The 27133-nt window shown below is 44.1% G+C and overlaps 1 protein-coding gene across 4 annotated transcripts in view; it reads left to right on the plus strand.

Moving 5' to 3' along the window:
- The window catches only part of atp10b (ATPase phospholipid transporting 10B), a 364284-nt gene that overhangs the window by 302503 nt on the left and 34648 nt on the right, over nt 1-27133 (plus strand). For all 4 annotated transcript variants that reach the window (XR_005943877.1, XM_041194601.1, XM_041194600.1 and 1 more), the window contains 4 exons: nt 6689-7292; nt 18964-19058; nt 19704-19830; nt 23830-24014. Coding sequence is in view for 3 of the 4 variants with exons in the window: in XM_041194601.1 (XP_041050535.1) it covers nt 6689-7292; nt 18964-19058; nt 19704-19830; nt 23830-24014 (1011 nt within the window). In the remaining variant the exon portion in view is untranslated. The remainder of the gene's footprint in view (nt 1-6688; nt 7293-18963; nt 19059-19703; nt 19831-23829; nt 24015-27133) is intronic.

Genomic DNA, 27133 nt, shown 5'->3' on the forward strand with positions numbered 1-27133 from the left:
GGTTCAGATTGGTGGCACTAATAGTTCAAGCTTTCCTCTTGCAGTTTGACGTCTGAACTCTCTGTCACCAGTTTGTGATGTACTCTGAATTTTGTAGTGGTTTAAAGCACTATCTAAATAATTGATCATTTTGAAATATAGGGCAGAATTGGCCCAGATTTGCACGAAGTGCAGTAGCGGGCAAGAGCAAGGACGTTTTATTCGCTGGCTGCAATGGCATCTTTTCGCACTATATCGTCCCATTCACAGCATGTCCCACCTCATTAATCATGCATTCATGGGGAACACACCGGATCACAAGCAGACAGGCTCAGATTTACCAACCACGCTGCGACATCAGCACTTCCTTGCTCCAGGTGCCATATTTAAAGCACACCAGAGCATATGCCTACTTCATGTCTTCAGAGCAGGACTGCTCCAGGAGACAGATGGCCCCAAAGGCAAAGAAGACGGCAGCCCCCAGTTTTAGTGACCCCTCTCTGGGGTGCCTGCTGGACGCAGTGGAAGGCTGCCATGATGTCCTCTACTCCACTCTGGCCACAGCAGGTCCACCAGAGTCACCAATCCGGCCTGGGGGGTGGTGCCAGCGGCCGTCAGCGTCACCGGAGCACAGAGGAGGTCAGCCATCCAGTGCAGGAAGAGGATGAATGCTCTCATCCATTCTGCCAGGGTAAGTTAACTAGCTCATCACTCTCAACTCACACACTCATAAACTCATCGCACATCCACAGGGATCTCACACCTCAAGGGATAACACCACCAACTCTCACACACAACCTCACATCTCCAACAGGCTCATACCCTCTGGAGCTCACGTCCTCATCCCATCTATGGCTTCGCTCACCACACAAACATTCCATGCAGCGCCATGTGTCCTGGTCACACACTCTCCATCTGTTTTCATGCAGGAGAAGCTGGCTCAGAGCAGCAGGGAGAGGCCCCAGGGATGAAGTGGCCAACATTAGGCCCCTCACTCACTTGGAGGTCTGTACCATCAGCTGACTGGTAAGAACATGGACCATGCCTGTGGTGACAGTGAGTTTGGCAGTGAACATCCACAGGAGGATCCTTCACCCCCTCACCCCTCTCTTCACCCAACTGTGAGTGCTGTCTCTCCTCCTTTTGACTCTGCTGCCATGCACTAATTATATCTACTCTGGTTCACATGAAGATCTGGCAAGAGACTGAGACCCTCAGCAGCCAGCCCCTCAGCTCCATCCATGCCCTTACCTCCAGCAAAGAGGACAGCTACTCTATTGAAGAGCTGGAAATAAACAGCCTGGAAGACCTGTCACATCTGCCCACATCCTCCAGCACCGCAGAGATACACATCTCACTGGGACCAAGGTCTAGAGCAAGCATGGACATGTGTCTGCAGCAGGAGGAGGTAGGTTCAGCTGAGCTCCTTGGCACTCAGAGGACTGCTGCAGAACAAGCATCTGTGAGGTCCGAGTCAGATGATGAACCTCTGGACTTGGCCTTCCAACTCATCATGAAGTGTCAGCAGAAGGTGGGGGAACATCATACAGAGCTGTTGGAAACCCTCAACTAATTGGCACGCAAGACAGAGGAGTGTGTCCGCCTACTCTCTGGTGAAGTGGTGCTCATGTGGAGAAACGTGCAGACCTGCACTCCATCACAGGAGTCATGGGCTGGTTCCTGCAGTGGTAATGTATCCCTTCAGGTGCTCCTTCCCTTCAAGAAGTCAGGCTGGGACCCTTGGGTACCCGAAGGGAGGATGAGTGGCAGCTGAACACCCTTGGATCATCCACTCAAGAATCTCAGAGGCTGTCGTCTCCCTCCAAGTCCCATTTGCCTGTGATCCCCTCAACCTCATCCTCTGTCACTACAACAGCCAAAGCAAGCTGAGGCCCTTAAGGCCTCGGCTCTCCAGAGGGGACACATCAAAGTCATCAGAGGCCAATCCTTGCATAGGCTGTATCCACTCCTCCTGCAGATGGTCAGGGCAGCATCTAGAAGAAGTAGAAGGCTTAGAAAGTTAAGAATTTCTGATCAAAAGTGGTTGCACAGGTGAATGCATTTTATAACTTCATAATCTGAGAATATATTCACCTACACTGAACAATGTGCAATGTTGTCTTTCAGCTTCATTTACAGGCTTCACGAGTTCTCCGCCTGTATCACCCCCACTAACAGTTCAGCTGCTCGCAGCCAGACCATGAGTGATTCTGGAGGGAGAAGTGTGTGTGGCAGGACCTTTCAGAGCCTCATGCAAGCACTTTCCCATGCACGTGGGGCCTTCCTCTCTCACACTTATCTTAATGTCCCGAGCATTTTCAATGCTGCCTGCTGGGGTTCACTTTCAGTTGTCCATCTGAGCTGACCTGTATCTCCGTCCACCCACTGATCACACTCCCATGCAGCACCTATACCCATCCAACATGAGGCTCTGCTCACTTTTGATTTGAGAATAATGGTGGTTGTCACATTTCTGCTCAGAACCCCCATCCTTTCCCCTCCCCGGGTCACCCATGTTCTTTCCCCTGTCATTGTTGCATTACCCTGGGTCTCTGGATTACTAGTCCGGCAACAATACTATTGCGCCATTGCCTCCACCCCTACTTCATCCTCCACCCCTACTCCATCCTCCACTCCTACTCCATCCTCCACCCTAACTTCTTCCTTCCCTTACTGCACGGACTCCTTCCTTTGTCCCCACGTGGGCTCCATCTCCCCAACCCCCATGTGGGGTCCTACCTGCCCCCCCATGCCACCTCCACCCCCCACATGGGCTTTTTCTTTTCACCGACCCCCACACCCTCCACCAAACCCCCGCACAGGCTCCTTTCCCTCTCGCCCCCACGCAGGTCCCTTTCCCGCCCCTGTGCGTGCCCCTCCCCAATTGCCACATTACACCCTCCTCCCCCACTGTACTCCCTCCCCCCTCTCAAGTTCAACCCCCAACACCTTCTTTGCCACTCCTCCCCACCAGTACACCTTGCTCTGCCAGTGAAACCTAGACCTTCCTCTCCCCACCCCCCCCACCCCCACCGCTCTGGTACACCTTCCTCTTCCTCTCACAACTGGACCTAGACCTTCCTGTCTCCCTCCTTCACCAATCATCCCTTGTAGCCCGTAGCCAAGACCATGGTGTTCCAAAGCAGACCCGAGGTATCAACAGAGACCTCCCGCCTTCTAAGAGCTGCTTCGCGATGGAGCCAGGCCCATGAGATTCTACCCAGCATGCAATGCACGTGTTCGTCCAGGGTCCGGTAGCTTTTGGGCTCCAAAATCTTCAACTCCTCAGATGTCCACAATCTGAGCAAGGCTCTAATGGCAAGTCCCAGCTTCTGCACATCAGACTTGTCCAAACATGCCCTGGGCTGGCATGTTTTCCCACTGGTATAACGGTAAATCTGGCCTGGGAGTTGATTCCGTCAGGCCATACTTTGCATTCCATTCACGGGATGCAAAGCGGGTTCATGTCGGCCTCCAGCAGGATTAGCATTCCGTCACGTCAGACACCATTGGACGATCCCGCTGTGCTTTCACACTGGAAAGAAACAGATTTTTGACCATTCGGCCATATTGTCACCTCTGCTGCCGCCCACACACCCCCCCCTCCCCCCTCCCCCCCCCCCAACCGGCCAAATCACCATGATGCCCGACGCCAGTGGGGCCAGAAAATTCCAGCCATATGGTGAATTTCCTGGTTTGCACTCGTCAGGAAGTTGTGTATAATGCTGTTTGCATGCACTGTCTCTGAATCCCAGTGCTCCTCATCTTTTATCTCCTCAGCCAGCTGCATGTGTCATATGTAGTTGACTGCTATTAAAGGTAGAAATCATGTACATTGAGATTGAGGCTTCCTCTTTTGCAATTTTTCCCAAAAAAGGAATGGCATTCTTAAAGCTCTGTATAAAACTGGGCACATATTTAAACTCTCCACCTGGCCTTTAAGAGCAAACCTCTTAAAGGTCATTAGCTGATTTCTGGCTGAGTATGACCTGTTATTTTTAGATGTGGAGCTTTTGTTTGGTATACTTTTTCCAATTTAGAATTTGCAATTTTCAGAGTTTATTTCACATTTTCTCACCTCTTAACACAGAAGGAAATTTGACTCTCAATTTAATCATCCTTCACAAGAAGGCCATTTTTATAGGGATTTTCTCTCGGCCTAGTGAGCTACTTGATAACTTGTACAGGAACACACTGAGGCAGTTGCACTTACACCAGAAGTAATTTGACTCTTATAACTGCCTATAGTTACTCAATCAGGCAGTTCTATAATTTCAGTCAGAGTCACTATCTTGTTGGAGGAGATCTGCTGTCTCTTAACCAGGAAGGCAGTTCAGAATTTTGCTTTTCCCTGTAGTATGACCTCCAGGTCTAGAACAGTTTCCCCTTTAGTAATTAAGCTCATGTGAATTCATCTGGGATTTGGATGGCATGTAGAAAATCATAAAGTTTGCAGTCAGTGACATCCTCATAAAAAATATCATCCACCTCTGTTGGTTGTGCTCTAGTCTGCCCCAGCATGGTTGCCACACCACCTCCTGCAGTTTATCCTCTTGTGCCTACATAGTTATATTTGCTCATACCCCTTCAGTGACATTATCAGCAAGCACAGGGGCCAGCTTACATGTATGCTGATGACACCAAAAGCAACATTGCCTCCAGAGATGTTGCTATATTATCCTAATACTTGTCCAACATCATGTTCTGGACAAATGTAATATCCCTACAGCCCAACACTGACAAACTAAAATGCCTCTACTAAGTTCACACCAGTATCTGTTTCTTACTCAATCAACTGTTCCTTAGCTTACTAAGCTCGACATAAGCACAAGGAATAGCACCTCATCTTTCGACTAGCGCACTGCAGCCTTCCATACTCAACATTGAATTCAAAATTTTAAACCACAACCATTTTGTTTTGTGTTTATTTTGCTAGTTCCATTTTTTTCTTTTATTTCTTTTCTAATTCCTTTCCTTTGTATTTGGACAGTTGCTATTCTCCCATTCGCACTTCCTCTAGACTCATTTTTACTTATCCTATTACCACTCCCTTTGGCTTTATACCACGAAACTTTGTGTTATTTAATCTTTCCTGCCTTCTGCCCTATCGCAGACCTTGCCTTTTGTTCTTTCCACCTTTTCCCCTTTCACTTGCACAAAACCTATTGCACTTCCAACTTTTTCAGTTTTGATGAAAGGTCACAGACCTGAAATGGTAACTCTGCTTCTCTCTCTGTCGGTGTTGCCGGACCTCTTTATTTCCTGCAATTTTCTAATTTCATCCCTAGTTTCTCACTCAGGTTTAATTAAACAGTGTACCACCTTGATATTCTGTTCAATCCTGAGCAGACTTTTCCACCTCGATTCTGATCCATCAACAAGACTGTTATCTTCCACCTCTGGAACACTGATTGTTTTCACCTCTATATCTCCTCCATCATTTGCCAACAGCCAAAGGTAGGCAAAAAGGCATATGAATCAATTATGAATGATGTGAGAGCTGGGGGGAGTTCAAACCTGTGTGACTAATTCTTTGCAGAAATCAACTTTTTAAATTAATTTCATTATTCTCTTCCAATCTTTTAAAAATGGCTAGAAAAAAATAATTACAGTCCAGTGAGTGTGTTTCTACTACATGTATGCATTAAATCATTGGGATTATTTCTACTTTACTGCAGATTTTTTGCATACTGTTACAAAGCTATAACCTCCCATCAGCTGTTTGGTTTAAAATCTAATTTGGTTTGTAGAGGTAAGCACTGTGCTGCAAATTTGTGTAATGCATGTTTTCTCGCCTGTAATTTTCCAACTTGTGGTTCCTGATTTCAAATTTAATGTTGTCACCTCATATCATTGTTGTGCACCTCTTATCTATTTTAAAAAGCCTGAAGAAGCATGTCATCAACTCATGCTATGGGACGTAGGGATTCAAAAAGCCCCAAAATAGGGGTATACTCTGGAATACACTTGGTAGAGGTCATAGGGGGAGTTTAATGCCAAAAAACAGGTAGGTTTCAGGTCAGGTGAGCAGTTAGTGTTAATCACAACCCCTGCCTGCCCACTTCTGGTTTTAACAGAGGTGAGACAGGGGTATGGGAAGCCAACCACTCTGAGGAGGTGGTTTGGCAATTTAAATATTATATCAAGGTTATATGTGCCTCATAGTGATTCACCATTTCAAATTTAACTCTAGCTGGCCAGGTTTCCTGAGTCTTGGAAGGCAAAAGCTCCCTGGATCCAGGAAGTAAGTGCCTTTCCATTCCTCTGCTTGATCCAGCAAACTGCCTTTCCAGACCCTTCTAATCCAGGAAATCAGGCTGACCCCTGGGCAGGGAACCTGCCTGTGATGGTGTACACAGTTCAAGCATCATGGCATCAGGGGAAACTCCAACTTCCTGGTTTCCTGTGCACTACGGCACCCACTGGGTCAAAAAGTTAAACTGCACACCACCACCCCTCCCACCCACCAGCCCCCACCCTCCCACCCACCATCCTATCCACTTAGTCACATTTACAGCTGCTCAGACTGTGGTTTTTCCAATGGCAGAGACTGTACAATTTCTATGATACAAGCCTGAGGACAACATATTTAAACACAAATTATAGTAGATTATACAGTTACCCAGGTTAGAAACAGGCAGTTCTATCTTGTCAAAGTAGATCATTTTGTCAGAGGGCAAGTTCTGATCATTTGTTTTAATAATTTTAGGTGTTGCCTTCATCTTTGTCAAAAACTTCAACAAATTCCCAGGAGAAGCTAAAGCAGCTATTTCAGAAGCTTAAACTGAAACACACAAGTTCCATTTCCACACCAAGACAATCGGGCTCTGATGAACCAGGGAGTTTGTGCAATAAAGCATCACTGTCCTCTAAAATTAGTTCAGCGTCTTCATATAATGCTGAGAGTGTAACAGATGATGCTGGTTCTGGGACTGACCTCATCAATAATGTACATGAAAATGGAGAAGCTGCTAATAACATTGGTAGAGAAGATCATGACAGTATTGGAGAAGCTGATGAAAAACAAACCAATTTGGAGTTCTGCTATGAAGCTGAAAGCCCAGATGAGGCAGCCCTTGTGCATGCTGCACGGGCTTACAATTTCACGTTATTGTCTCGGACACCTGACCAAGTGATTGTAAAGCTACCTCAAGGAGATCTTCTCGCTTTTGAACTGTTGCACACATTAGCATTTGATTCAACAAGGAAGAGGATGTCTGTAATAGTTAAACATCCCCTCACAAAAGAGATTATCATGTACACAAAGGGAGCAGATTCTGTTATTATGGATTTATTAAAGGATCCAGGCAAAGGTAACAGACTTTTCCTCCTCCCTTCTCTCGCAAAATACCTCTACTCATTCTCCGGCCTTTCTTTTGTTCTCACCTGAACCAAGGAGGGTACCCGATCTTCACTCAATGCCTCCAAACTATTCCTATGATGCAGATCATTAGAGAAGTCGTAATTGCTGAACTAACGTTTCCCACAGTCACATTCGGTTAAGTTTGGGGGTGGGATAGTCAGGAAGTCGCACACCCGCGTCCCTCACTCCCAATGGTGCTGGAAATAACATTTTTTTTTTATTAAGTTACTTTGGCTTTAACTTCTCTTGATCCCTTTCAATCTGCCAGTCCATGCTTATTTTGTATGGATTAATGACGCGGATTCTGTAGTGCTATGCCCATTTTGAGAGTCAAAAAGGGACTTCTACCCTTGAATCAGAAAAAGAAAATAATTGTGTGGACTATTCTCCAAGGAAGCCTTGCTGCAACTATTTGAGACCACATGGAATACTGCGCTCAGTTTTTGTCTCCTTACTTAATGAAGTATATACTTGCCTTGGAGGCAACAAAGATTGACACAGGGATCAGATGATTTCCATCTGAAGAAAAATTATGTTGGATGGGCTTATATTATCTGAAGTTTAGAAAATGAGAGGTGATCTCTTTCAAAAGTATAGCATTCTGAAAGGGTTTGACAGCGCAGATGCTGAGTGGCTACATTCCCTGACTGGAAATTCCGGAACTTAGGTTCATAATCTCAGGATAAGAAATTGGCCATTTAGGACTGAAGAAATGTCTTTACTCAAGAGTGTTGTAAATCCTTGGATTTCTCTTCTCAAAGGGTTGTGCATGCTCAGTTCTTAAGTGTGTCCATGAATGAGATTGATAGATTTTTGAACATTAAGGGAATCAAGGGATATGCTGATAGGGCAGGAAAGTAGGGTTAAAGTATATCAGTTGCTATTGCATTAAATATCGGAGAAGACTCAAGGGAGCCAGGTAGCCTACTCACACTCCAATTTCTTAGTGATGGCTTGGAAAATGAGACATAAATTTTACAGTATGGATGTAGGTGCCCCTGAATGATTTGAAACTGCTAGACTGTGCTGAAATGAAGTGTCCTATTTGCATTGTGGTCAGTGTGCTATTGTAACTATGAGCAGAATTGTCTGTGCTTGCTGGGGTCGGGCGTGCTCAATGGTGTGAGCGGACAATAATTGAGAATGCCAAAAATCGGTTTCACGGTATCATGAAACGAGTTTGCAATCATCCACTCAGCCCGTCGATGGTGGGCCATGTTTCCCGCCATCGGGAACCTCATTGTAATACATCTGCATATCATTATTAGGCCAGCCCGCCGACGTGTTTCGCAATAACACATACGAGACGTGCACTTGGCAGGCTGCACTTTGAGGGGAACTCAGAGGTGATTGCACAGTAATGTTGTGGAGCGCTTGTGAAGGATGCCTCTTGGACTTCAAGGTTGAGGTGCGCTGAGTGTGGGTGTAAAGGCTGCCCTGCAGTCAAGGCGACTGCGGTTGAAGGTAGTGTACAAGCTCGTGTGGGATGGGAGTTTGGTGGTGGTGGTGGTGGTGGGGGGGGGGGGGGGTGGGTGGTGGGGGTCGGCGAGGGAAGTGGCCATGCATTAGGGACACCTTGTATAAAGTGACCATACCTCTGTAGCTGAGACTGTTCAGGTGCAGCCACATTGATATGATTGGAGTCAGGCCTCTAGCTTATCTGCCCACTCAAGCAATGCAGAGGCACCAAAGTGCCACCAAGTACTCCAGAGCTTTTCACCCCTCAGGCACAGATTGCAAACTAATGAGCGGTTTAGTGGACTGCAGAACAGTTGGACAACTGGGCATGTTGTAAAACCTCCTTGCTAAAGCTGGCCATGGAGCAGTCACTGGTGGAGGCACTCACATCCTCCTTGCAATGTCATCATTCTGGTTTGGAGCAGATCCCCCATGGTTCAAGCTAACAATGCAGCCTTGCAGTGTGGGTTAGGAGAATGCCTGCACCCAAGCTAAGAGCACAGCATGCAGTTTCAATGGACAAAGCTGCCACCAATCGGTCAGATGGAGTGGGGCAAAGGTGGATGGGGTTTCAGGCAGCCATATAGTGCACTAAACTCTAGCCATCCAAGTGGTGACCAGCACTCTCCAGGGTGTGTTAAGGGGCCTTCATGTGTTAAGAGGCCTTTAGACTTAACCAAGAGAGGTTCTTGGTACACTTAACCCACGAGTCTCTCTCTTTTTCATGCTGCAGGAGGAGTACATCAGGATCATGGAGACTGGTTAACTAGCTGTATGCCTCATGGTGTGCAGAGAGGGAAGATGACAGAGAATAGAGTGACTGAGGTGCCTGGCTGCGCAGAAGGAGGAGCAGCACCCTCTGGAAGGGCTGGATCTCCCGCACACGACGCCAAAGAGCCGCAGCAAGCGTTTGGTGTCTAGTTAGACCCAGAGTCTATAGACGCCACCTTTCATTCCTGAAGATGACAAGAACCAGTGTCACCGAAGATTGTGCATGTCTAGGGAAGTGATAGGTCACATTTTCCAGCTACTGCAGGAATTGATGCCACATGGACGTGGAAGACATCTACTGCCAGTGGCCATTAAAGTGACAGCAGCGCTCAATTTCTATGCTAGTGGCTCCTTGCAAGGCTCATCAGGTGATCTCTATGGGATATCACAAGCTTCCACCCACAAATGCATCCATGAGGTCATGGATGCCATCTTTACGAGGGCACACAACTTTGTGCAATTCATCCAGGACCAGGAAAGCCAGGATGCGAGAGCAATTGGATTCGCCCAGATCACAGTTTTCCACAGGTGCAAGGTGCCATCGCATGCACTCACGTGGAGCTCAGATCTCTGTCACAACATGTGGTCAGTTATGTCAACTGGAAGGGATTCCATTTGTTAACTGTGCAGCTGATGTACGACCACCACAAATGCAGGTCTGCATGTGATTTCCAAGGATTTCCTACATTCTCAGTCGGTCACAGATCCCTGACATCTTCCAGGGTCTACAGAGGCTACAGAGATGGCTCCTCTGGGACAAGGGTGATCCATAGAGGACGTGGCTGATGACACCACTGGCCTCAGGCTGCAGCAGAGCAATGCTATATTGAGGCTCATGTTGCAACTCAGAACTTGGTGGAGCAAGGTGGGATGCTGAAAATGAGGTTCTGGTGCCTGGTCCAGTTTGGGGGAGCCCTGCAAAATGGTGTTATAGTCCCAGTTGAGTTTACCCCTGGACAAGCCTGATCCCAGGGTGGAACCCAACTTAATGGATCCTAACTTTTGTTTGTTTGTTTGGATACATGAAGAGTAGCTACTGAACAGAGTCATCAGAGTCAGCTGATGAACTTTTAACAAAAGTTTATTAAACCAGAAAAGGTAAACTATATTATAATACTCCTTCACCCACAACTATATCTTTACAGAAATATACAGGTTTGTAAGGATAACACAAGTTACAAAAGCTATCTTATACTCCAATGCCCACAGTAAATACACAGTCCATGTAAACCAACAGCAGACTGTGGTCAGACTCACCACACTTTGAAACCAAGTGACAGGTGCCACTTCAACCAGATGCTATGGATTCATCTTCAACTACCCCTCAGGTGCTTGTCACCATGAGTCAACTGGTCTCACTGAACTCAGCCTTTCACACGCAATCTTCACTTTCCAAGAACTCACTTTGGACTCTTCTCACAAACCGATGCTCTCTCTCAGACGCCTTCCACAAGGGTTCACCCCCAAAGTTTCGAATTCTCCTTCTGATGTGCCTCTTTTCTTTCTGGGGTCACTACATGCATTCAAGCAGTCTTCCACACACACACTCACCAACTTGGCAGTCAACAGTGCACCACTATTTCACATACCCATGGCAAAGAGTTACAGACCTTCAGTTGTCTCTTTGGACCGCCTTGCCTCTTGTAAGCTATTCTTACTTTAAATCTGCTTTCTGCAGCTTTTGTCTCTTTAAATCTGAAGCTTGGAGCCTTTCTCTTTTCCCCTCATTCTTAACAGGACCTTTTCCAGGCTCCTGTCCTTCATTTTGGCTAGAAGGTCTTCTTAGGACTTTCCCCTGTTTCTGTCTCACTTCTTTGGCCTGGGAACCTTTTGGTTCTTTTGAGAAACCTGCAGCTCCCTCTCCCAGCACCCAGTCTCTCTGGGGTCTTGGTATCAAACTGAACTCAAACAGCTTCCAAATTCAAAACTGTTTTTTTTTCCTAGTTCTTTCGTTCTGTGTGTGTGTCTGTGGGAGAGGCCTGCCTCTCTGGGTCCTTGATGCTAGGCAACAGCCCAATTTTTCCTACTCTTGCTGGCTTTACTTAGCGTGGTGTCATAAGAACCTTTATTAAAATACAGACACCTTAATATGAAACCAAACTCAATTTGACCTTTTCTTAACACAAAGATACAGGAATATAAACCAAACTTAAACTTTAAAGCTAAAGCTCATTCCTAACACCCATAAAAAAATGCAAATATAACAACTTAAACTACCTCTATTTCCTAACAATTGCCCAGAGAGGGTGTCATGCACCCTTTACAACCTGACACTGCAATGGGGAGAGGAGCTGGCTGCCTCCACCTCTGCTGTGGATGTCCAGGGAGCACCATGACATAGCAGCAGGGTTAGGAAAGTTAAGAAGATGCAGTTGCACAGCCTGGGAGTGGGTGTTAATCACTTGAACATAATCTTCATTATTGTCAATAAATGCTAAAAATATCTCCCTGCCTATGGCTTCTTGTTCTGGTGAGCCATGTTCTTGTCACTCAGATGTGAAAACTTTCTGCACAAGATAAAAACAGGTGTCTCAGTCCAGGGCCTCTCCACTGTGCTTTGTGTAGCCTTCAGACCAAAGTGCTTGTCGTTGCTGCCAGAATTTTGTGGGCAGGCATTACAGAGTTCCGTCATTCTCTCTGTGTGCTCTCAGCACCTTTTGAGTTGGGGCTGAACCCCATCTCTTCATCTGTGATCAGTGATGTTGTGCTCCTGAAGGTCTCAGGTGCTGAAGGCGGACAAAGGATCAGGTGCTTTTAAAGTTTCATGGCTGCATCTCTATGATATGACCCTGGTCACAGAGCACAAGCGAGCTGCCCCCGGCTAGACAGGAGCCAGGCAGTCACAGAGGCAATGTGAAAATCTATGAAGTGTCTGCACTGCATGTCGTCATCACCCTCCTGCAATCGAGCAACTATTAGGGCCTCCACTGTGTCTCCATGACTGCAGCATTATCACACAGGGTATGTGATCACACAGGGTATGTGCGCTGCCATAAGCTGGACTGGAATCAAACATCATAGATGCAATGTAAGGATCTTATTGTATCACCTCACTGCATGTCGTCATTATCCTCCACAAATCTAGCAACTATGAGGACCTTCCGAGCGCACCTGCCTTTTCTGGCCAGTGCACAGGCCTCATCATTGTCATTGTCACCTTTGAGAATGTCCTCTCCCTCATCACCATTGACGTCCACCTCATCAGATGTTCCTCCATCTGACAGCAATGATGAGCACTTTGGTCTGAAGGCTGCACAAAGCACAGAGAAGAGGCCCTGGACTGAGTTTCTTGCTTTTATCTTGTGCAGAAAGTTTTCACATCTAAGTGATATGAACACTGCTCATCAGAACAAGTAGCCATAGGCAGGGAGATATTTTTGGCACTTATTGACAATAGTGAAGATTATGTTCAAGTGATTAATGCCCATTCCCAGGCTGTGCAACTACATCTTCTTAACTTTCCTAACCCTGCTGCTACGTCTTCATGCTCCCCAGACATCCACAGTGGAGTTGGAGGCAGCCTGCTGCTGGCTGTGCCCTGTCTGTGATGACATTGGCGGGTGTTCTTTGGAGGGCCCCAGCCTGCTTTTAGGGTCTGCTGTGTCACCCGGCAGTGGCACCCTCCTTGGCCTGTGGAGCTTGAGCTGCTAAGGTCATGGGAAGAGGGGATTTTGATGGGCCGGACACCCCTGGAGTCACCTGGATTGATGGTCCAGGGGGTATGCCTGCTGATCCTCCTCCCTATGAGTGCTTGAGAGCCCCAGACAGACTCCTTGAGAAGAAGGTGTTGCTGGAATGAGATCGAGCTGCCCTGCACCCATCTCGCGCATACACTGTTGGAGGCTAACTATGGTGTCAGCGATGGAGTTCAGCTTGCGCAGCAGTGCAGGAGCGATGTCCTGGACCAAGGTCTCATGGCAGCTACCATCCTACCTGTGTTGATCTTGGTGTGTTGGCATGCCAGCGTTATCACCTCAGCCTGAAGGTGGACGGAATCCTCCACCGTGCCTTGCAATCTGAGGAGTACAGCGGACATCCCTTCTTGATATTCCCAAATTTGCCTTTGCAGCTCCACCAACTGTGACATTTCGGAGCCGAGAGGGTCATCACCTGACTCAGACTCAGCAAATTTCTGGCCTCCATCAGTTCTCCAAACGCTGGACACCTGGAAAGTCCCTGTTGCCACCTGCTGTGGATCAGAAAGTGCGATGTGCTCACCAGATTGTGATCCCGAGGCTACTCTAAAGCTCGGTCTCATCAAGGCTTTTTGCTTCTGCACCGATGGAGGGTGTAGGTGAGCACTTTGATGGGTCTTCAGGAAAGGTTTCAGTGGATTCCTCTTCTGAGCTTCCCTTTGGGCTTGATAGGAGGCCCAGGTCATGGACTCCTTTGGCAGTTTCCCAGATGTGCCTGCGAAAACAAGGAGGGATGATTAGTGCATGACTGTTGCCTGTGAAACAGGACACATCACTCAAATGCATGGTTGTCTGGTGGATATTGCACTGCTGGATCCTCACTTGGTAGACCACTGCTGACCTCATCTTCAGCACAGGACCGGTCCAGATCCTCGCCGGCCAGCTGGATGACTCTGTTTTCAAAGTCCGTGAGGACCTTGATTTCAGGTGTTCCTCCACCAGTCTGCAACCTCTCCCTCTTGTTGTGTCCCAACATATCTTGCATGAATAGAGATGTAGAGAGTGTAAGCAGGATACCTGCCAGGCCAGATAAGCATGCCTGGCATATCTGGGTGGTGAGTGGTCCCATGGATGGGATGAGGACAATGAAGGTGTGTGTGTGAGAGACTGAATGGTGATGTCTCTTGAACTGACAGTGAGTGAGGGCCCTATGGATGTGTGATGGGTTTGTGAGTTGAGAGTGATGAGAAGAGTGACTTATCCTGGCAGAACGGAGGAGATCATTCATCCTTTTGCAGCACTGGGTGGCTGTCCTCGTTTGCTGACCACCGCTGCCTCCACCTCCCAAACCGAATTAGTGATGTTGCTGCCCATCCTGCAGCCAGAATGTGGGTGGCAGGCCTTCACTGCTTCTAGCAGTCATGGGCTGGAAGCACTGAGGTAAGCGCACTGCTGCACTTTAAACATGGTGCCCGGTGTGATGAAGCAGCAAGGTGGCGGGCGAATGAGAGCCCGCCCGCCATGGAAACAGTGTTTTTCTCAGGTTTGGGACTATATGGCATGAAAAGCTGCCATTACGGCTGCCATTACCTGCCTGCTGCTGCGCTTGGTGCAAATCTGGGACGATTCCACCCCATGTGTAGCATCATTGCAGATTTGGATGTGCGGACTTCCAGATTTTCAATACCATTTGTGTGAAGAAGTGCTTCCTGATATCATCCTGATATCTGGTTATCATCCCCAAATGGCCTAACACTAATTTTAAGGTTACAGCTTCACATACTCCACCAGAGAAAATAGAGTAGATCGTCATAGCATCAAGTCCATTAATCATCTTAAATACCTTGGTTAGATCATACCTCAGTCTTCAGCATTCAAGGATATAGAAGCCAAACCTATGCAACCTGTCCTCATAATGTGACTTTTTTAGCCTCAAGTATCATTGCATCCATTCCAAAGGCTATTATACCCTTCCTGAGCTGAATGCAGCACTCAAAATGAGGTCTAACCAAAGCACTATATAGCTGTAAGATAACTTACATCCCTTTGTATTCCAGCTCTCTTAAGGTAAAGGCTAGCATTCAATCAAACTTTTTTTTGTGCCTGTCCTCCAGTTTGACTGAATTCTATATTTAGCCTTCTAAATCTTCTCTGCTAAGCCACAGTTTCTGGTTTCCGGCCATTTAGAAAATACTCTGATTATTTCTTTCTTAGGTTAAAGTGGATGAGCTCTCACTTTCCCACACTGGACCTCATTAACCACTGTTTTGTCCAATGTATCAATGTCCCTTTGCAACCTTTTGTTCCCACCTATACTATTTACTGTGCCAGCTAACTTAGTGTCATCACTTAAATTTACAGCTCTCTATTTTACTTCATCCAAGACCTTGTGGCCCCCATACAGATCCCTGAATGACTTGCCAATCCTGCCAATTTGAGTACATATCCACTATCTCAACACTATCTCCTACCTTCTAACCGGTTTCCTCTCCAAGCCAATAGACTATATCCTATTTCATGTTCTTTCCTTTTTGTTTAGCTGTCTCTTATGATAAAGAGTTGTTGAATGCCTTCTGGAAGTCCATATGAATAACCATAGATACTCCCTTATCTACCATAGTTAGCTCCTTTTAAAAAAAAACTAGATTTGTTAGACATGACTTCGTGTGGAGTCTCATTACTTCAGATTTTCAGAAGCCAGAAGTGGTTTTAATTCTTCTAACAGTTTCTGGATAACTATTGTTGTAACACAGTCAGAACCATCCAAAGCTTGCGATTGAAGTCACATTTTCAGAAGATTCGCAGTGCAGGGCAATTGTCCAACGGAAGTTTGAACTTCCCGGGCATTTGCCATGCAATCATTACCTGGGAACTTCTGGGGGTGGTTCCCCAGCACACCTTTGGGGTGCCCCGCCAGATACGCTGCCCTGGAGCTTGGAAGTTACCACCCAACATAATTAAATAAAACTTTCAGCTCTTTCTTTCTGCCATAATCTACTGCTCTCTTTTGATTTTTGTATCTAATTTGACATTGAATTAGATATTCTAACTGATACATCCTGATTCAGACTGCACTACTCCTTAATGATTTTTCAATATGATTGGTTAGGGAGATATACATTTGCTTGCCCTGTTCACACAGGTTAGAGATTTCCTGCTGGGAACATTCAGCCACTTTGGCTCTCTAAATCACCGTATGTTCCAATGCAAAATTCCATAGAAAGCCTGTGGATAAATGTAATGAATGATGAAAAGCAAAATCCAGCCGATTATTACAGAAAACTCTCCTGATTACACTCAAAAATTGATGCCTTTTGGACTTGTGCTGTTCTGCTCCCCAATCTCCCCCCTCCCCCAACACCTCATCACCATGCCCCCGCACCACCCCCCCACCCACCCCCCGCCAACCCCATTAGTGGAAATTACAGTTTTTCATTCTGTTTTACAACAAGCTTCTCTGTTCTTTGCATTTATATATCCTATTATCTTATCGTTGCTACCTTGTGGCTTATAAACATCTCCCATGGAGGCTTGCATCTTTTTCCATTCCTCAATTCTACCCATAGTGATTTTACTGCCTGCTCACTTTCACTGGTATCCCCTTATTCCAACACTGTAATAATGTCCCTTATTAATATTGTTATTCCTCCAACTTTTCTAATTGTCCCATTCTTTCTAAAGACCTCACAACCTGAAATGTGTATTCCCCTAGTCATGCCCAGCTTGTAACTAAGTCACAGCAATGGCCTTGTGGTTTTGCAATTCTATTCATTTGTTTCATTTCTAATGCTACGTGTATTAGTGTCAGGAACTTTTAAATTGGCTAAAGTCCCTGAAGATGTTCAGAATACAGGATTTAACTTATCATGTGATTTTTAAAATTTATTTCTGTCATGTTTTCATCAGTTGTTTTATTTCTATATTTTTTCTGAAATGTGAAGTATTTATCTTACCTTTTAACATTATGATGACCTGGATTTTGATCTCATCCTTTTTTATAATTTTAGGTTACTTTACTTCAGTCTGAGTCCTCCACTAACCCCAGCACCTCCCTGCCACCGCCCCCCCGTTTACCAAACACCCTCTTTTATTGGTTTTAAATCCTTTCCACAACCCTTCCTGGTTTGTCTCTGAAGTGTCATGCCATGGGTAACCATTGCAGCACACAAGAAAGGAATTGAATGCAAGTTTATGATGAGAGCTGTCTGTGCAAGGCCAATGTCGCTTATAGCAACAAATGAGATAGCACTGTTTTTTGGCTCATCGTTAGTCCAAAACCTCTGACAACAGTTTCCCACAGTCATAATGGAATTTTATGAAGGAGTACTGATTTTCTTTCACTTGCCCTTCCAATTTAAAGATTGAGCATGGAGGAAAGTGTCAAGGAGAAACGAGAATATAAGGAGGAACTTGAGAGGATGCTAATCTAGGGATACAGAAATGTAGTCTATGCATTGAACTGATCAGCAGTAAACTATTAAACATTGTGTTTTAATTACATTTTTAAAAGTTTCTTTTTTTATTATTTGTTCATGGGATGTGGGCGTCGCTGGCTAGGCCAGCATTTATTGTCCATCCTTAACTGCCCTTGTTCAGGGGGCATTTAAGAGTCAACCACATTGCTGTGGGTCTGGGGTCACATGTAGGCCAGACCAGGTAAGGGTGGCAGATTTCCTTCCCGAAAGGACATTTGTGAACCAGATGGCTTTTTACGATAATCAGCAATGGTTTTATGGTCATCACCAGACTTTAATTCCAGATTTTTATTGAATTCAAATTTCACCATCTGATGTGGTGGGATTCAAACCCCAAAAAATCTGAGTCTCTGGATTACCAGTCCAGTGACAATACCACTATGCCACCACCTCCCAGCAACTCTTCCTGTGCAATATACTTAGTTTGAAAGAGTAGAGTGAAAATCTGGTCCTATGATTGTACCAGTACAGTAGTTTGCCTGACTGCAATCAAACTAGCCTGAGATGACTCACTTTCTGTCCTTGGGGAAGCACTAGGTGCTTGCTAAATATTTTTCAAAATAATGTACATAAAATTGAGAAATCACCATGATGGGAATCACAAGTATGAGCTCAGGTTTCAGCCATATCTAGAGCAGCACATTTGGACTCCATCATAAAGGAATAGAATAGAAATAGCACATGGTACTGTAAAAGATAATAGCCACTTAATCATAGAAAACTATTGCCCTTGAGAGATAATTAGGTGTTAGAACTTTAAGTTATTAGGGAAGTTGGGCGTGTTTTCATTGGACAAACAAATGTGATCTAATTGAACTTTTCAAAATTGTGAAAGGAACTGGGAAAACCCAAACAAACTGCTCATTCGTAAAATGTTCGCATACTACAGGATGGAATCACAGAATCACAGAAACACACAATGCAGGAGAGGCCCTTCGGAAGTAGGTGGAGTTGTGAAAAAGCATTGATGCATTGATGAAATCAGCTTTTAGACTCTGAAGGCTCCTTCCTTGCCCTAAACATTTTTAACTGCCTTTGTGACAGTCTAACCTTTTCAATTTTCTGACATTGGTCAGACTTGGTACTGTTTCCAGTTTTATTGATTACATAAACATATTAATCTTTTACAAAGGGTTGAGGCATACTCTGGGATTGAGCTATAAAGAAATGTTTGCTTTTTTTCTGAGACTGTGGCTTCTGTTGTGAAATTCGACATTGCTAAATGTGCTTGTTTGACAGATTTTCTTTTCTTTTGCCTATTGTTTCTATGATAACCTTGAAGAGGAAAAGCAACAAAGAAAAATAGCGTATGAAACACAAAAGTATCTGGACTTGTACGCAAGTAATGGTCTGCGAACACTATGTATCACAAAGAAGGTAAAATATGAACATCAGCCCCACATTTTAAACATACCAGTTTTTAACTTCAACAAATCATGATGTCAAGCAGCCTCAAATAATGATTTGATTCACACACTGATTGTGAACTATGCAAGTCCAGTTAACACCCTCTCTTAAACACTCTTAGCTGAAAGTGCATTCAACTACATAAGGGGCCCACCACAATCGTTATTTGAAAGGCTAGCCATCCAACTTCCAGATGAGGTGCTTTTAATTTACCTTTGCTGCTGCAGAGTTAGTGGACGTGCAGCATGATTTGAAAATGGAGCACAGACAGCAGAGAGGGGAAACAGTATACAGAGAGAGGAGGAGGAAGAAGAGAGGAGGCCTCTGTTCTAGCTGAGCTGTCTGTAAGTTGATGAGTTTCCAGCTGTTACTATGCAATTTATAGATTATCAAAAAAACAAGGAAAGAAAAGTGCAATCTGATATGTGGCATAACGCTGCCAAGACAAATAACATGCAGTCTCTGCTAACTCTTAGGAAACTCCCAAAAAGCAAGAATTATTTAAAATATTCATGAGACTTTAGGTTCTACTTTTAGTCTGTAGTTTTAGATTATATTTTTTATCAATATCCTGATTCTAACTTTATTTTATCTGTGCTACTTAATTTTGTTAAGGTCTTGACTGATGGTGAATATAAAACATGGGCTAGTTTAAGGCATGAAGCAGAGACCAGTATTGATGACAGAGAAGCATTGATTCTGGAGACATCATTACGACTGGAAACAAATCTAAAATTGTTGGGTAATTTCCTTGATTTTTATTAAATGCTTGGATCTATAATGTCAGTGGCTTGGTGTGACAATTAAATTCGCTTTCAATCTTTCAATGCCTGGCAAACTTATGAATGGCTTCAATGAAATATTGTCTTTTATCTTTTGTAACTAAGCAAGGAAAGGGACTCTAAATGCTAATTTTTTCAAAGCGTCAATGCTTTTTTGCAACTCCATCTACTTCCGTCCCCTAATATTCGAACCCTATGAAATTGTGACACTAATGCAGATTTGGGTGTCTCAGGAGGAGTATAGCATGAATAAATCTACTCTGTATACGTCATTCAATAATTTTGCCAATGACAGGCAGCGTAAGGAGCAATTTCTACTGTAAATGAATAAAAAGATAGACAAACTTCTGTGGGGATAAACTCAGTCCTGAAAATACAAATGCATTCATCTCACAAAATTTAACATGAGTGCATTGCATATTCTTTTGATTTATTACAGCATGTTACAGAATTTGCTAAGTTCTACTGCAGATTTTCAGTGGTTCTCAGGCAGGATACATTCTTTCCTTTCTATGTGGTACAATTTAATCACTGCTAATGAAGTGGTCTCCTAAACATTGAGGAGACCAACCGTAGATTGGGTGTCCGCTTTTTGTGACGCCTCCGTTCAGTCCACAAGAATGACTGCGAGCTTCCAGTCACGTCTGTCGTTTTAATTCTCCACTGGCTTCCACACTGAGCATCCTGTCCTTGGCCTCCTGCTGTAATCCAGTAAAACACAATGCAAGCTGAAGCAGCAGCACCTCAAGTAGGCACTTTACAGCCTTCTGGGTTCGACACCGAGTTTAACAATTTTAGGTTCCCCGTTTCCTTTTTTTGTTGGTTTTGGCTTTTCTCTCTTTTTCTTTCTCCTTGATTTTTTTTCTCCTGTTTTTGCTTTCTGACAGCAGCTGTTCATGATCCTGCCATTCCCACCTCCTCTTGACACATCTTTTGTTTCTTTACTTGTCCCATTATCACTTCTTTTGGCCTTGCACCATGAAACCTTTTGTCATTTAATCTCTTCTGCTTTTCACCCTATTACAGACATTCCCATTTTCTCCTTTCTCCCTTCCCCCCATCTCACATTCTCTGCCTCTGTACTTGGTAAAAACCTGCTATACCTTTAACTTTTGCCAGTTCTGACACAGGGCTATCAAATTGAAACATTAATTTGGTTGCTCTGTCCACAGATGCTGCCAGACCTGCTGAGTATTTCAGCATTTTCTGTTTTTGTAACCAATTTCCAACATGTGCAGTAATTTGCTTTTGCAATCCTCCCTTATATGTTCCTGATTTGAGTGTCTGTAGCAAACATTTTTCTTATCACATTATAAAGTCAGGCTTTTCATTCCTCGGTTTCACTCAACAGAATAGAGCAGTCAAATTTGTATAGCTGTCATTTGCAATCCTAATTAAACAGTGCTGGCATACCATTCATATGTGTTTTTGAATTTCATACCTTAACAAAAATTAGGTAAACTATTTTTGTTTGAGAAATGGGAATTTATTTTACTTGTGGCACATGGGGAAGAATTTTTCCTAAGGCGGGCTGGGGGGACGGGAGAGGGGGAGGGGAGCGCGTGCAGAGCCGATCACCGCCCGCGATCACCTGCGCACCGCCGTCCTATGTGCGCGGGCCAATTAAGGCTCTTCCAGCATAACGCTCAGCGCCACCTGTGCGGATGGTGGGGAGGAGGGAGAGTCGGGGCCTGCGCTCTTTTGCACATGCGTGTCAAAGAGCACAGCAGTCTCCCTGAGGCAGCTCCATGCCTCAGAGAGAATGAATGGATTATAAAAGTCTTTACTAAATAAAGTAAAAATGTATTTAAACATGTCCCATCATGTGACAGTGTCACATGAGCTGGGACATGCCTGTGAAGTCAGGAAAATTTATTTAATTATTTAATAAAACCTTCAGGAAACCTCATCCCGCCCGTGGATGAGGTTTCCTGAAAAACGCAAAGGCCACTTGAGCTCTTCACCTGCCCGCCAACCCTAAGGTTGGACGGGAAGTGTTCTTAGCAACATTTAATTACTTTTTCAATGGCCTTAATAGGCCACTAAATTGATAGTTCGGCGGGCGCGCAGCTGCTTCTGGCGCATGCCCGCCGAACGGAATATTGAAATGATGCACGATGAGGTTGGGATGCAGGCCTGATGTCATCATGTGTCATTTTACACATCGGCATGTGATGATGTCGCACCTGCACACCGACGACAATATTCTGCCCATGGTGTCAGTACTAGTGACTGGCAGTTGGATAAAATTCCTTTGTTTTATCAACAAGGCAGTTTAGGCTTAGTCAATCTCAGATGATTTTTTTTTACCAGTATGTCATCTTCAATCGCAATAATAGTCATCATTGGCTGAAAGGTGAAATTAACGTCCTTCTGAATGAGATTAGGCTCAATCTCTATCCCTTTATCCTCTAAGAAAAGCACTTCATCTCCTGGCAGTATTATATGACCATTTTGAATCAGATGCTGAATCTTAGGTATACTAACTCAAATAATGAAAGGACAATAGAATATTCCAGGAAACCCATTCAAAAATGTTGCCATATTCAATTTAAAGAAAATTTACTCTGTTTACTCTTATTTTATAGTTTTTGTAGTTATGTTTCTGACTGAAGTCATTTTTATACTGTTGTTAACATTGCGTCCTGGAATGTGAGATGTCGTCTGCAGTCTTAGTTGCCAGCAGCACCCATTCTGAATTTTTTCCCCATGAATATATGAGGATTAAGACATTCCAAATGACACAGCTGGCTTGTGGCCTTACTAGCTCAGAAATGTGCCTATTCGGACCTGGTGAAAATTGGGTTAGAGATCTTGAAATGGGTTTCAAACCACGGGATGGTGGCAGCTAACTATATGCTCTCAACAGATTGTCAGCAATATCTCCCAAATTTAGGACCTTGCTGTGCAAAGATTAGCTGCTGCATTTCTTACATTACAATAGTAACTGCATTTCAAAAGCAGTTCTTCATTTATGAAGTGCTTTGGGACATCCTGAAGTCATGAGAGCTGCAATATAAATGCAAGTAATTTTTCTTGTCAGTTTTGTCAATTTTTATAAACAGTGGCACGCTGCTGCTGGTCACTGCCAGTGGGAAAGCCCACCTGCTGGGCAGAATCGTCCCAGATTTGCACAAAGTGCGGTGACAGGCGGGAAATTCTGTGGTCATGCCTGCGAAGCAAGGTAGGCAAACGAACCTCAAAGTCCCTAGCGTGGTGCAGCTCATCAGGTGCACTTATGTACAGTTGTGAAACACGTCGACATGCAATTATGCCGATGTGCCCAGATGAACCAGCATGGGGGAATGATTCCGGTGAGCAGGGCTAATAATGGGATGCTAAAGTATTGAAATTAGGTTCCCAGTGTGCGGCGGTGGGAAATACAGCCCGCCGTTGACAGGTGGAGCAGATGATTGCAAACTGGTTTCATGACGGCGTGAAACCAATTTTTGACCACCTTGCCAAATTGTTCCCCCTCCCGCCTGCCATGACGCCCGATGCCAACAGGTCGGGAAAATTCCAGCCGGTTTGTTTTCAATGACATGCTGAAAACCTAAAATCCCACCAATGAACTTTAATAAATCTATCTTTTAAGAGGGGCTTTAAAGCTTCCAATGTACATGATGGCACAACCAAGTTATTTGTATTTCCTTTGCCCATTTCGAAATGAAAGCTTGGGATCAATTCAAATTAGAGTGCACATTACATCTCAGAATATTATTACATAACAGAGATCATACATTCAAAAAAAGAAGTACTTTGTTGTAAATGTTGTGATATTATGGAATCATGAAATGTGCTATATAAATGCAAGTGTTCATTCTTTAGTATGAACTTAAATTACAGTGAAATTATGATTGCAAGAACTGAAATGTTAATAAAAATCCTACATTGTGTTTTACTTGGCAGTTCTCGGTACCTCTGTAATATTTAGCTTCTTCATTTTTTTGTAATGAAAGGCGCAACAGGCATCGAGGATCGTCTGCAGGATGGTGTGCCAGACACCATTGAAGCCCTCCGTGAAGCTGGCATATTGATTTGGGTCCTGACAGGAGATAAACAGGAAACTGCTATTAATATTGCCTATGCATGTAAGCTTCTGAATTCAAAGGACTTTATCTTCACCCTAAATAGTGAAAACCAGGTGAGTGCAGAGAATAATTACATTCTTGCCACAAAACTGAATTATCAAAATTCCTCATAGATTGAAGCATGGTAGAAAATTTTATTCAGCCGTGGTTCTCTATCAGGCTTCCTTCCTTATTCCTTTGGGTATTTTCATGCATACTTATTAACTTCTTAAAATTGTCCTATATAAGTAATATATAAGAAGGCAATAACATGGACATACCAGTGATCCCATAATCACAATTAAGAATCTTGATGGAATATATAAGCAGAGGGCTTATCATGCAATTAGAAGGGAATATTTTCAAAATAACAAACACCTTCCAAAGCTGAAGTGAATCAAATTTACATATTTACAAAATCCATAGTGACCAATATAAGCCACTTCATGTTCATAGTTTAACATGATGCTCATCATTATGCAAGGGTTTTCGTTTTATGAAGGAAATGTTTCTTGCTGTAGCAGGATGTAGTTAAAAAGAATAACAGTGAGGAAAGATGTTTCATGAAATTAAATCTGATAGTCTCTGCATGCACAAAGAGATTCGGAGAAAATTGTGCTGGGATACTGATGGGCAAGTCACAGCATGCTGTAGTAATCAATGGTTAACTCCATTTTTAAAACTGCTTCTTAATGCACAAATTCCCTTTCTATCACTCCACCTGCCAGTACTTGGTTGGATATGGTTCCATGGGCACTACATACCTCCTGATAACTCACCTAACTGGCATTCTGTACACTTGATCCTGGGTCATCAATTTTAGCAAGCTTATTAATTATGAAAGTCATTACAGTCAAGCCTGATACTGTCCTTACTTGACAGCTATAAATACATGCAGTACAATCAGGAGCATGAACCTTCACTACTCTTTCCACTCTCAATTCAGGCACTTATGTCAATGATAGCTCTCTATATTCCAACCCATCTGATACCAGCTAAATTGGACTGAACTAAATATACCTCTGGTCTTTATGGGTCAGGTATTTGCTGGCCTGAACATCAGCAGAGCCTAACTTTCATTTACATTTCTATGTAGAAGGGACAAAGTTGGAGGCAACTAAGTAACCCAAGAGCAAATTTCATACATAGGAAAAGCAACATTTGGAGGTGTTTTGCTTTTTTGTCTGCTGGTATTTTGTGTGCATTTTTAATTAACACAGAATTCTGTGATGCATAAGTCATTTGATGAAGTAGCAGAGAGGTCTGATGCAGTTAATGTTGCACATCTAGGGTCAAAGCTTCCTCTGGGCTCAGAAAAAAACAACCTGCGCACATTCATGGCTCAGAAACTGCATACCCAATCCACGTGTGACTTCACACACCATTGTTGTCTCTTCACACCAGGGTCAAGTTCGCACTGCAACACTTGAGTTTACGAACATACGAATTAGTAGCAGGAGTAGGCATTTGATCCCTCGAGCCTTGTCTGCCATTCAATAAGATCATGGCTGATCTGTTTGTAACCTCAACTCCACAATCCCACCCACCCCCTATAATCTTTCACCCCCTTGCTTATCAAGAATCTATCTACCTCTGCCTTAATGTTCGAAGACTCTGCTTCTGCCACCTTTTGAGGAAGAGTGTTCCAAAGACTCTCAGCCCTCTAAAAGGGTGTGTGAGGAATGTGGGTGTGAAAGTGGGTCAGTTAGAAGGCCCATGTAGGTTCTCCAACACAGTATCCTGACCCAAAACATTGTTTTAAGGCCCCTTAAACCTCACCCCACCCACCCTCATGCTAGCCCTTGCCTCTTCAGTTCACCCATGCCATCTCTATGCTCCCATATGTCATTCACCCAGTATGAACTATGTACAGTCCTCAGATTCTATACAGTATCAACGAAAAATATTTTATATTCTTTAGTTGGGGGTATAAAAAACCCTCACAATCTAATAAAAGCCCCCATTTCATTGATACTGAGAGAGAATGCATTCTGTCATGTGGAAAATCCTTGTACTAAATGTAATCCTATTAGCTTGTGTCAACAAACCAGAAACCACATCAAAGGGACAATCTGTTATTACAAATTCTTGAAATTATCATTCATTCTCAGATGAATGGGACACCTACTGTGCATAATTTCTTTATTTTTGTGGTCTATGCCTATATGAAGCCTTCTCTGTGCTGAAACTCATTAGCATTTGAAACTCAGCCAAGCATTGATAATTGCCACAGCTGTCCAAATAATAAAATATTCTCTGGGAAAGCAACAACATAACACGCTCACTTCATTTTCAAAGCAGAGTTCCTGTCGTTCAATGTAAGAGATCAGGTGGTTAGATTATTTTTTCAAAACCATTTTTTTTAAATTAGCCAGAGCCCTTTAAATCACAGTAGTAAAGTTTTAATGAGCTTTCATAAACTCACATGACCAGCCAAAAATGGTGTGCAGGAGGAAATCCAATTTTCATCACCATTTTAAATGGGAGACCTGACTTCAGTGGGGGCAAGTGCACATTTTGCACACTAGGCATTCCGGACCTGGAGGAAAATGCCCTGTTGTCGGGACTACAGAGGAAAATAAATTTCCTCCAAAAAAAAGTGTGGCCATTTGTATATCGAGCCATTTGTCCATACGCAGTGGAAAATTCAGCCCATGGGCATTCAAAAGGTGGTTGATAAAATATCATGTAATAGAATTCATAGCAAAATTAAATCCCATGAACCTAAAGGACAGTGACTATATACTTATGAAATTAGTGAGGAACAGAAAGCAGAGAGTAACAGTGGTATTTAATGTAAGTGATGATGATCTCGTCCACTGACTGGAGAACCGTGAAAGCCCCATGTTGCCTCCTTTGGGGAAGGCCCGCTGCATTAAGTACCAATCAAGCACTTAAGTGAACATTGGTGGGCCTTCTCCTCAGGATCAAGGATCGCAAGACAGAAATACCGCACCCAAGAGTTGCCAGACAATTGGGCCAGCAGCTATGCATTGCAGGCAGCACAGGCGGGAGCGGTGGCTACTGCCAGTAATGCACCTGCCAGAGGCCCAATATTGTTGAAGGATCCCAAGCCAAAGGTGAGTGAGGACAGGATGTGGGTCACGGGGAAGGGGTTGCTATCCTGAATTGACGGTGGGTAAGGGTTTCAGCAGCAAGGGCAGGAGGCTGGCTGTCAGTTTCCCTCTACCAA

The sequence above is a fragment of the Carcharodon carcharias genome, chromosome 8 (genome assembly GCF_017639515.1).
Source record: "Carcharodon carcharias isolate sCarCar2 chromosome 8, sCarCar2.pri, whole genome shotgun sequence".
In the NCBI taxonomy this organism is placed as follows: domain Eukaryota; kingdom Metazoa; phylum Chordata; class Chondrichthyes; order Lamniformes; family Lamnidae; genus Carcharodon; species Carcharodon carcharias.